Below are 12,138 nucleotides of genomic sequence, written 5' to 3'. Positions count from 1 at the left end.
GCATCATTTGACATTTCACATTCTCCAAAACATGTGTTATTACATGCTTCGTATACATCTCTAATTTCATACGCGAGATGAATTCAATAAGATCTCACATAACTATATATTCTCATATTGAATGACCGAAAATTAAGATCAAAGCTTTTTTTGACAATGAAAAAAAAAAAAAGTCGGGACAAGACAATATTTTAAGAACGAAAACAGCAATATTATGTGTATTGCACTTTGCACCACGCTTGAACCAAATGCAACTTGCAAAAACAACACCAAATCATCCTATTTGAAAACTGAACCCACAACCCCAAGACTCTCACTCCTAACATTTCAATCTTCAAACTTCAAAAATTCCTCTCAAATTCTTCATACTTCTTTTTTTTTTTTTTTTTTTGTTTTTTGTGTGTTTTATTCTTCTCAAATAGAAAGGATTAGTGTTTTCCCCGATTATTATTCTTGCGAAATTGTGAGAATATTGAGGGTTAGATAGCTATTCCGAATCCAATTCAATCGCCAATTGGTATATCTGGTAATAATTTGGGGAAATGCGATTAGGGTTTTGGCGGGATTTTATCAAATTTCAGCTATTACATTTCTAAAATTATAGCCTTATGACTTAGAATTTTCAATTTTGTTAGTGAAATTTCAAGATTATGGAACTATTTCTTGATTCTACGGCAGCTATTAGCTGTTCTAGAGCTGTTGTGAATCGCAGCAGTTCTAAGTCAATGATTTTGGCATCTTGTAACAACAATTTTCGTGTTTCGGTATCGATTTCTCCAAGAAAACCTCCATTGAAGTATGTGTATAAATCCCTTTTTGCATTTCCAGTTTCTGATAGTAATAACAATAGATGTTTCAAGTGTTTGAGCAATAGAAATAACAATGATGGTAGATTGATTGATACTGACCCAGTAGTTGAAGAGGGGAAGAAAGAGAATTTTGATTCTGTTAAGGCATTGCTCAAGAATGGGATGTTTTTGACAGCTATAGTTTGTGGGGTTTTCCTGTTTGAGTGTCGAAAGGTGATGGCGGTTGAAGGGGTGGTTAATGCAGGATATGGGGTTATTGGGCAGAGCATATTGTTGTTGAGGAACGCGTGGCCGAAGACATTGCAGGTTCTTATGGTGTTTAAGGAGCAAGGATTGATACTTGCCGCGCTTTTGAGTCTTTCGGCTTTCTTCTCCATGGCGGAAACCTCTATCACTACGCTATGGCCTTGGAAGGTGACCTTCTTGTACTCTCTATTCACTGTTGCTAATCTAGAATTTGGTGCAAGATTTTAGAAATAATGAAATTGTTGGTTGTTTTGAATTTTAGACTGTTTTGATTCACCTTCAATGCATAGAGAAATGACTCGTTTGTTTCAGTATTTAGTATGTGTCTGTGAATTTCAGCTTGCAATTTTGTCAAGAAATTTATTCAAATGTTATATTGTGATTGTCATAGATTTTGGTTTACGGGGAATAATAGAGCAGAAAATCATATTATCAATCTTTATATATTAATGAAAGGTTTTTTGGTTTCCATATTGCTTGGTACATTGGACATATACTAATATTAGTGATTTAGGACACTTGTAGATCATTTCCCTTTCACTTTTCTGTCCAGCGAATCTTGCAAATCAGATAAAGAACCATTCAAAGATGATGTATTAAAGATTAAAAATGAATGAGATAGAAGTGGTATCAAGTTTAATTGTATCCTTCTCACAAAAGGAAGAAGATACATGAAAGCAGAGAGAGATATAGTTTCTGGCTTTCTGCAGTTGAAGATTGGGCATAAATTATGTGAAAACTTTATATGCGAGCTTCTGACATGCCATGTGTAAAATTAACGCTACTAACCTTAAAGATGTTATTCTGCTTAAAGAGCCCTTTCATACAGGGTTGCAGATGATTGAAATTATAGTTTCTGACAAGCATGTTCATATTAATTTGTGAAAGTCATCTTAGGGAGTCTGTGCATTTGTCCTTCCTATACCTTGCCAATAGTAGGACCTGTTTAAGGCGTTTGTTTTTGTATATAGGAGTAGGAGTACATTACTACATTTTAATGAGAATTTCAGCTTATTATTATTTTAAATTAAATGATTTTCTGATAATAGGACCCCTGTTTAAGGCGGCTGTTTTTTGTATATAGGAGTAGGAGTACATTTCTACATTTTAATGAGAATTCCAGCTTATTAATATATTAAATTATATGATTTGCTGATAGTTCAGCTCTCTTTGACCTTTGGTAATTGATTTCTTGAGACGCAATCTCTTATTATTTCCCAATTAGCAAATATAATTAGTGATGGATATCAAAGTTGTATAGCTTGGGACTTCATTATCATATTGTAGAGACATCTCTAAGTGCTGTTGGCCGCTTATAAAAGGAGATTCCAGGTTTTGAAGTTTCATGCCTCTTAAGTCTCTGGCAAGTCCCTCTGTCAAAATTCTGTAGACAACTACACCTCTAGATGTATATAATTTGTGTTCAATTACAATTAGACAAAGGATTGACTCCATGTAAAAAAACAAAGTACTTGCTGATTGTTTGAATAATTCCTCCTGTTCATAGCTTGCTCCTTCCCCGCTCTTCCACCCCGCCATGTAGTGGGTCCACCCAAACTGCCAGACAATGTCCTTCCGTCAGTATGCAGCCCAAGAAAACAGTCATTTGCTTGATAACCATGTGTTTTAGATTCTTGATATAGCTATAAACTTATGTCATTTTCTATTATTGCCTTTCTTTATATTTGATATTTGAGAATTGAGACTTCAGATACTGGCTATTTATAACTTGCATGTTACAGTCCTCATTTGATGCTAATGTTATTGTATCTCTGAGAAATTATAGTTCAATGTATGACTTACATGTTAGTGTCCTTTACCTTTAGGTGCGTGAGTTAGCTGAAAAAGAACCTGATAATGGCGTCTTCAGAATGCTTCGAAGTGATGTTACTCGATTTCTCACGACTATTCTCATTGGCACAACGTATCTTCCTGCCTTTTAAACTTATAGGTTTCTGTTAAGCTTCATTGCAATTTATCACCTTATAGAAGATTCTGCATGTATGCAGAGTTGTCAATATCGCGGCAACTGCATTAGTTACTGATGCTGCAACAGCAATATTTGGTGAAGCTGGGGTCACTGCTGCAACTGGATTGATGACTGTATGTTGTATGGCCTAATCAAATTATCATACATTAGCCTTCCCTTTTCCCATTATGTACATTTTGTCTGTGTCTCACATTTCTCTTTTGGCATCAGGTTGCCATTTTGCTTCTTACTGAGATAACTCCCAAGAGCATAGCTGTGCATCATGCCACTGAGGTGGTTAGATTTGTGGTAAGTTGTCTTGGTTATTGTACTGTGATTTTGAATAGATGATTCGGGCTTCTCTTGTTTGTATAATAGAGCTAGCAAGCACGGCCTTGTATTGTCTATTGTTATTTTGGACTTCCAATCTTCTGTGTAGCTTAAAGTCTTTATTTGCTACCTCCGTTTCATATTATGTGCAAGTGTGCAATAAAAGCCTTGACACGGACTCCTATGCAAAATTTGATTGTGAGTGTTAAATGAAGAGAGTAATATAAAAACGCATGTGATGAGGGAAGAAATAGAAAGAACAGGCATGCAATTCAAGAAGGAAAGAAAATATTTGTTGCACTTAATATGTAGCAACCATTTGTAGTAAATGTTGGACATAATATGAAACCGAGGTAGTATTTTATTTTTTTTTTTTTTTTTGTAAAGTTGATGTGTGTATATATTTTAATTATAGGTCAGACCAGTGGCCTGGCTTTCTTTGGTGCTATATCCTGTGGGAAGAGTCGTTACTTTCTTATCGATGGGCATATTGAAAATGCTTGGATTAAAAGGAAGAAGGTTTGTTGCAATGATTTTTGAACACTGTACTCTTTTATAAGACATCTTCATATGCTGTTTCAGTTTTGTTTCTACCATGTTAGCAAGGACTTATAGACCTATAGTAACGATTGTATCCCAACTCTCAGTTGCTGCAGTTATCTGATCTAGGGTGTAAGCTAAATGTTTCAGTTATTTTCAAATTTATCATGTGTATATATCATCTGTAATACTTCGAATTTGTTCTCTGTTCAGAGGACAGATTTTCCTCATTGCTTTTTCCTTGCTTCTTCAGCTAAAACTATAATCCTTTTTTTTTTATTAACTTAAATTAATAACTTAATGATATTGTAGATTTTCATCTGCAATATGTTCTATTTTAAACTTATTGCTTTTATGATTGTGGGGAATACAAAAGTGCTATGGAATAGAGGTTTCTTATCTTTTCTAATTTTAATACCAATGTGACTAAGGACTGCCTTTCATTTTAGCCAATGCTATATGCCAAAATAGCCTCTTTTTTTTACTCAAGAATTGAGGCTAATATTAGTACTGTAAGTGCAGCCCTTGCAAGTCATGACTGGTTTTATCAATTGCCTGCAGGGTTTCTATTAGTGCTTGAAAAAACTAGTATGAAATAAATATAGCTAATGAGGGTATATAACATAATGGAGTTGTCTTTCTTAATCCTTCATTTTAGGCATTTCACAAGTTCTTGATACCATTCAAATTTCTTGTGTTAGTGAACCATACGTTACTGAGGATGAGCTGAAGTTGATGCTGCGAGGAGCAGAGTTGAGTGGAGCAATAGAAGAGGAAGAACAGGTATATATATTTTGCTTTGCTATAATTTTTTTTTTTTGTTAATTTTAATTTTAATAAGTTAATTTCTGTCCAAGATTTGCACTCTACATCTTTTTTGTGTTGTGGGGTTGTGTGGATGGGTTTACAGAGACCCTAGCTCATAATATTGAGTTTTGCCACTATTCATCTAAGTGCTTATTATCAAAATCCACCTATTTCACTTTTGCAACTTTTGTTTACAAAATAGTATAGACTACATGGTAAAAAAATGTTTAGTGGCATTTTAGACCTAACGAAGAGATTGGGATTGGTTATATACTTATATGAATAGATATTGAAACTGTGTCTTGTTTGCATTTCTTACTTCATTGTCTAGTGGTGGGCTAGCTTTGAGGAGGCTGTTTTCATTGCTTGGCGAATCTTGGGCTTGCCTTTTACTATTCTAGATTAGATGCTGAAGTAGTTCGTGGGGCTTGGGCAAGGGAGGGAAGTGGGGGAAGGAAGGAGTAGGGGTTCTGCTTCATGCTTTTTTGCAGAAGTGGCAACTCAGGTCAATTATTCGGTTTCGGGTTTGTTTTCAAGTTGTCCAACAAAATAAGAAACAGTGCAAGACTTAATATTAATACAAAATATGATATGTGAGTCAAATTGGATAAAATTCGGGCTGTTAATGTTCAGTTTGGGTTTTTGGGCTAGACTAGGGGATCCCTGCTTTACTTTTATGATAATTCCATATGGTGTGGTTAGAAAGGAATTTAAACTTCTATCAAGAACCACATTCTAATGCAATTTGCCTCTGGACAGAATGTCTTATCTAATGTCCTTGTGGACTAAGGTGGCATAGCTTTATAACTTTTCAACTCGTTTACTATGAGATATACCAATTTCAGGACATGATTGAAAATGTGCTAGAGATCAAAGATACACATGTGAGGGAGGTTATGACACCGCTTGTTGACGTTGTTGCCATTGATGCAAGTGCATCATTAATTGAATTCCATAATTTGTGGGTAACGCATCAGTACTCTAGGTATGTGATACTGCTTGAAACCTTAGCATATCAAATTTATGTTCATTGGATGATGTTTTCCACTTGGTTTTTGTATAGAGTGCCTGTATTTGAGCAGCGTGTTGATAACATAGTTGGTATTGCGTATGCAATGGATATGCTGGATTATGTTCAAAAGGTTTGCTTGTTATTCTTAACATAATCTCTTTCTAGAGTAACTTTTTCTTCCTATTTAATATATGCATCCATCTCATAGTCTGCCGAATCATTATGCTGTGTTTGATTTTGAAGGGGGAGCTATTAGAAAGTTCTACTGTTGGAGATATGGCACACAAGCCAGCTTACTTTGTTCCTGGTACTTCCTCACAATTATGCTCTCTTCACCACTTCATTTGGTGTCTATGTTCCCCTCCTTAAAAGATTTAAAGTTGTCATGTTTTTATAAAATTGTATCTCTCATCTAGCTTGGATTGGTGTCATAGGTCCTTGAAACTATTGCACTACTAAGGCGTAGCGATTAAAAATGATATGTGATATCAGTTGTGTTATTATGTGCTAATGGTGGTTACCTAGTTTTTAATATCATTTGACTGGGGTTGGGTATGGGGTTCTGATGGTCCATTTTGTTAAATGGTGATTTTGCATAAGATCCTCTTCATTACCATCAGGATAAGGATGTATACATTTGGCACCAATATTGTTCCCTAGGTTGAAATCGATTTGGGGCACTAGGGTGGTCCGGTGGTGTTAATACTGATAGCGATTGCTTTAACTCATCTATTTCCAAAGACTGACAACAAAGGATTGGTCCTATCCTTGATTGGCGGGCAATTTATATGTTAGTAAACTTAAGTCAAATACATGTATTTAAGGAGGAACTGAAGCAAGAAATTTACAATTATGTGATACAATGTTACTTGAATCTTCACTTGGTCTCAAGAAATTTACAATGCTGGTGATACAATGTTGAAACTCCGCAACCCGGCATGGGTATAAAAACACTTCCCTAAAATACGTGCTTCAAGTATTAACCACACACTTCAATTATCTTCAGACAAATAGCTTTTGATCTTGTATTTAATTCAACGAAAGACTATAATTAGAGTTGCTGGCCGTGCACGTGCACAGGGCAGAACCTGTACGAAAATATTCCTTCAGTTTTGTGCATCCTGTGGTTCATTTGTTGTGAATATGTTATCCTACACAGTATGTTATCCCACACCCTCCAAAAAGATGTATGATGGAGGGGGAAATTATTGAAGACAAATTCAGTTTTGCTGTCTTGATGACAAGGACGTTTTTGATCCCAATTTCTGGAGCGGTCTTCCCCCTCCCACTTCTCTCCGACTTTGCCACAGTGCCAGCCAATGGGCCATCTACCCTTTTTAGCTGTACCCTTGGTAATATGTTCTTTAAGAGGGAATCTAGGTTTTTTTTTTTTCCCCTTTTTTTTTCCTTTTTTTTTTGCCAAGTCTCCAATAACTCTCCATGCATTTTGATATTTTTGTTTGCCACAAGTTTGTGAGTGATCAACCTACCTGGACATTCATTGGTCTTCTTATATTCTAATATCCTAGAGGTAATTGACAAGGAGAATAATTAATCAAAAGGTTTAAAACTATTTGCTGCATGTTTTTAATGTCTGATTTTCTTCAACATATTTCCTTTGGCTTTGAATCAATATTGTATCCACAAACTGCCATTTATGATAGCTTCTTGCCTTGTTTATGTAACAGATTCTATGTCTGTATGGAATCTTCTTCGAGAGTTTCGAATTAGAAAGGTTCACATGGCCATTGTCCTTAACGAATATGGAGGAACTGTAGGGGTAGGTAATTTCGTCCTTTGTGGTCAACTAGTTTGGAGTTGTTTTTGTACTTTCAGTCTGCCACACAATAATGAAAATGAATATTTCTTATCTTGATCTAATTGTGGTCATTAGTTCAATTTGGAAAATGAATAGTTTGAGGACTAAAGTGTCTTATACAGCTCTAAACTGACCAACAATAAGTTAGTTTTGGTTGCTTTTTATTTCACTTTCCCCTTTGTCCTTTTCTTCCCCACTTTACTTCAATTGTGCTTTAATTGGCTTCATCTGATTGTACATTGTCCATGAAACAGCTAGTGACTTTAGAAGATGTTGTTGAAGAAATTGTTGGTGAAATCTTTGATGAGAATGATTCGAAGGTAAGACATCTTATTTTTTTGGTAGATCAATGTTATAATGGAATAGATTGGTAACTTTTGGCCCAATTCTTCATTGCTTCCACATTTTGTATCTTGGTAAGAGCCTAGGAATCACCTCTTCCTATAGGTACTATTTGGTGTGGTACTGAAGTTGGTACCTATTGTTTGTAAAACTTTAGCCAGACAGTTTCAGTCTGCTTATTCAAAGACCATCTCACTTGCATGGAAGTTTTGTATTTCTGCATTTTTCTCAATGATCTATCATAGGAATCATAACTACTAGTCCTTGCAATCCCTGATTGATGTATGATTGATGACATGTAGTGGTTGTGTTTCGTCTGCTTAGAAGAATTTAATTGCACCAGAGGAGTTGTAGGAGGATTTTAGATATCCTAATTTTGAAAAATGGGGTTTCAATTGCTAATATAGTTCATTCCGTTTGTAGTCCTAAATATCTGGTGGACTGGTGGTTTATATTACTCTTTTGTACTTCCTCTATCTTTTAGATGCATCACTGTCTACATATCCCCCGGGTTTTCTTTTTCCTTCTTTCTCATCTCCAAAAACTGCCTAGGAGTCCATGATTTTAAAAGTAATAGATCTTAAAAACGGAGGAAGTATTTTGCTTATCAGAAGCCATTTCTCTGATGGATCTTTCTCTTTAATGCACCCAAAAAGCATCGAAAAGCAGTTTCATGTTAATTAGCCTAAGGTTGGAGATGGAGCAGTGGTTTCTTAGCAAGATGGTTGCAAGACTATTTTCTCATTTATGGCGAACATAGTAGACTAGGAGAGCAATCGACCCAAGTTAGGAGTAGACTAAAATTGTGTCATGTGGAAATAAAGGTTAATTGTGTAAACTTTATTCGTTTAAGGTTGCTACTTAATACATTTTCAAAATAATCTCTGTGATATATGAACTTGCACTTTGTTTACTCAGGACTTGGGATATCATGGAAGATGATTAAATTTTTTTCTTTTCTTTTCCTTCTATTTTTTTTTTTTTTTTTTTTTTGGGGGGGGGGGGGGGGGGGGGGGGGGGCAATGAGATGAATCAAGCATAAATTACACTTTATCGTATAAAAAGGCCCTATAAGGATTTTTTACTTCAAACTGATAAATTTGCTTTAATGTCTTCAAGATTGTTAGCGATGTGCTTTTGAATTTGCTAGGCACAGTTCATTTTTTTGATTTATTTATTTTTATTCCTACTGCGAATTTGTTTGCCACTAAATAAAAATTGGTCGGTGATAACTGACAAAGTATGAAATGAATTTTGAGCATAAGGTCATAAACTTCATTGTAGGAATTGGGAAGGTCTGTAGTACTGCTGTATTGAAAATTTGTAAGTAAATATTTCTTCAAGATCAGAAATGGGATTTTAATTTTGGAGGTTATAATGGTATATATTTGGAAGCTTGAAGTGACTCTTGCCTTTTTTTTTGCTGTCATGGACAATGTTATGCATACTTGTAAGAGGGCATGAATTGCATGATGGATTATATTGTAGACTTCTTTTTAAAAATGTTTTATCATTTCTGTGGGGTTCCTTCTAGTAACTTCTAATATTGTGTGCTTTTGTTGTTATTGGGGAGGGAGTTGCTATTATGAGTACATTAGCATGTGTGCTTGCTTTCACTAGCCATCATATGTAGAAGAGCCAGCATACTTTACTCAGGCTCATTACCATTATGAACTCTGAAGTTTAGTCCCATGCCCTTTATTAATTTTCGCATGTGCAGATTTCAAGGGGGGGAACCTAATAGCTGCTTTGGTGCTTCTAGAGGCTGAAAGCAAGGATATTTCTTTTCCCATTAAATTGGATGGATTTTAGTACAAGTAATATGAAGGGTGATGGAGATTTTATTGAAGACGCTGTTTGTTCTCTATGTTACAATTGTGCTCATCCATTTAGTTGCCCATATCACGTACATAAGTCTAGTCTCTAACATTTGTAGGAATTTATATTAAGTTCAAAAGCCTGGTTGGGTTTTTTCTTCAGCGGGCTGTCTTGTCTGTAAACGTTCTCTTTTTAAGAAGTATGGGTATCTTATAGCTCACAAGTTAGTACAATGTCAGCCGTGTGAATTATGGAGAAGAATATTTGTGCTGAAAAATACCATATTTTTAGTTTGTTATGTTTGAGTAAATGACAATACTTGCTTTTCTGCTGAGAGCCTTTTGTCACAAAATGAAAAGAGTACTGCTGGTCTACAATATAATGATATACTTCGTAGAGAGTTTATGTTTGTGTGCTCTTTTCAAAGTTGTTTGTCTTGGTATAGGAGGAGATTCAAAAGAAAACGGGCTACATTGTTATGCGAGCGGACGGGATCTATGATGTGGATGCTAATACTACAATTGATCAACTTTCCGAAGAGTTGAGCATTAAGATGCCTGAGGTTCTGTGCCTTGCCCTGCTAATCTTTGCTTTCCACTTTTGCTGGTTTTTTATTTTTGTTTCACTCTTGATTTATTGTTTTGTTGTGGTTTTTAGCAGGATCACCAATATGAGACAGTTTCTGGTTTTATCTGTGAAGCATTTGGATATATCCCAAGAACAGGTGAGAGCATGAAGGTGGTTCTTGAGAGGGATAATCAAGAAGAGGATGACAAATACGAGGAAGATGAATCAGAACGTCGAGAAAAAAAGGAAAAATCACAAATTTTCAAGCTTGAGGTATGTAATAAATGCTTTATGAAGTACTTATGCCAATTTGCCACATATTATACAAATTACCTTGTTACTTTCCTAGTTAGTTGCTACTTTCTGAATTAGGCTCATATCATGCTAGAATGACTTCATTCTATACTATCCTGTGCTCTTTGTGACCTTTAAGTAAACTTGAAGAATGGTGAAATCTGCCATGATGATAAGGTGGAGTTTTATTGCTATTTAACGCTCCAGTCCTTTTCAGTTGTCTCATACAATGTCGATAAAATTACCCAATGCCTCTAAAGAAGCTCCCACCTACCTTTACATAAGAGGGTTGGATACCTGGATATGTGCAGCTTTATTTTTACAATAACAGAGAGAGTTTCCGAATGACCTTTTCTTTCTTTTACTTCATCATGAAAAAGAACTGGGATAGTTAACAAGCTATTTTGATCTAGTCCGTTAAAACCCATAAGTCGGATAATGATGAGTATTTGACTCTATTAGAAAGAAAGTCTAATGATTTAGTGATTACAGATCTTTTAGATGAGTGTAAATTAGATTTGTTGATAAATCTATAAATGAGGTGGTTAAATAAGAGGTAAACCTGTTGCTTAGCTTTGTAAGAACTCTTGTGGAAATACCCAATCCCTTAAGTGGTTTCCTTTGTGTAGATACTAGCTGGGAATGCAAGAAAGGTTAGTGCTGTTCGGTTTGAAAGGGTGGAACTTGGTGGCATGCAAGTGGAGGCTAAAGAAGTTGCACCTGTTTTCCCTAAAATCATGAAGAGGAGTCGACCTCGAGGTGAGAACTCAAATAGGTCTTACAATCATGAGGACAACTTTCAGCAGATGGTTGAAGAAAATGGCTTGGATCAATCTGTTGACGATGAGAATGGATTCGGAAAGGAAAGAGATGGCAGCAGCTCTGACAATGACTTGATTATGGATCATGTTGATAGTCATGATTAGCCGGGCCTGGTTAGGCCTCCTACTGCTTAGTGGATTATCTCTTGGGCTAAACCAAGCCAATCTGTGGGGTTGGTTCAGGCTAGGTCTGGATCAAATGTAGACCGGTTCTGGATTTGAACTAAGCTAGTCTTTATAGGGAACCTGGCAGATTCTGGGTAATGTTAAAGATTGCCGATTTGCCACTTTTACAGTCTTACAGATGATTATAGATAGAAATCATTTTTTTTTTTTTTTTTTTTTTTGGCACGAGTTTTGTAAGTTTCAACCAGCAAATATTGTGAAATATGTGAATTTTTCCCTATTGGAGGGCGGGCAGGGAGAGTGTGATGGTTGCATTGGGTGTTTTAGGAGAAATAAAGCCAAAACTCAATGTGTTTTGCGCGAGTTAGGATTGTATTCGTGTAATTTTGTATGACAAGCATTCCAAGCTCGCATTCATTGCCACTGGATCTGCCAGTGATGCAAACATTCAATTTAACTCAAAATAAATTACTCCCTCCGTTTTTTTTTTTAAATGCATCACTTGAGAATTTGCACTATTTATATGTTATATTTGACTTAATTTATTCACTACTATATAATTTATAAACATGGTCATGTAATATATTGTTGGATTTATTACAATGTCTACTATCATAATATAATTTTGTTATAATTTT

General features: G+C 35.5%; 1 protein-coding gene across 2 annotated transcripts; it reads left to right on the top strand.

Moving 5' to 3' along the window:
• The first annotated feature begins 247 nt into the window (after window positions 1–247).
• LOC145574993 (putative DUF21 domain-containing protein At3g13070, chloroplastic) lies at window positions 248–11,985 on the top strand. Of its 2 annotated transcripts, none has more exons than XM_081632899.1 (14): window positions 248–1,223; window positions 2,882–2,979; window positions 3,065–3,158; window positions 3,256–3,333; window positions 3,770–3,873; window positions 4,596–4,677; window positions 5,547–5,686; window positions 5,765–5,843; window positions 5,957–6,020; window positions 7,402–7,493; window positions 7,787–7,852; window positions 10,138–10,254; window positions 10,350–10,532; window positions 11,183–11,985. In XM_081632899.1, the coding sequence occupies exons 1-14, from the start codon at window positions 651–653 to the stop codon at window positions 11,477–11,479; spliced, it is 2,067 nt and encodes a 688-aa protein (XP_081489025.1). In that variant the 5' UTR covers window positions 248–650; the 3' UTR covers window positions 11,480–11,985. The 2 variants fall into 2 exon arrangements, with proteins under 2 accessions (XP_081489025.1, XP_081489026.1); XM_081632900.1 differs by having other exon boundaries at window positions 252–1,223; window positions 10,353–10,532; window positions 11,183–11,983.
• The last annotated feature ends 153 nt before the right edge of the window (window positions 11,986–12,138 follow it).

Source organism: Chenopodium album, chromosome 13 (genome assembly GCF_948465745.1).
Source record: "Chenopodium album chromosome 13, dcCheAlbu1.1, whole genome shotgun sequence".
Classification (NCBI taxonomy): Eukaryota; Viridiplantae; Streptophyta; class Magnoliopsida; order Caryophyllales; family Amaranthaceae; genus Chenopodium; species Chenopodium album.
The sequence above is the reverse complement of the archived record's forward strand: the minus strand, read 5'-3'. Positions and strand labels throughout refer to the sequence as shown.

Excerpts from the sequence above, each read along its gene's own strand:
- LOC145574993 (XM_081632899.1), top strand. The coding sequence starts at position 651 with ATGGAACTATTTCTTGATTCTACGGCAGCTATTAGCTGTTCTAGAGCT. Across the intron at positions 1,224-2,881 it reads CTACGCTATGGCCTTGGAAG|GTGCGTGAGTTAGCTGAAAA; the intron begins GTGACCTTCTTG and ends CTTTACCTTTAG. Across the intron at positions 4,678-5,546 it reads CAATAGAAGAGGAAGAACAG|GACATGATTGAAAATGTGCT; the intron begins GTATATATATTT and ends TACCAATTTCAG.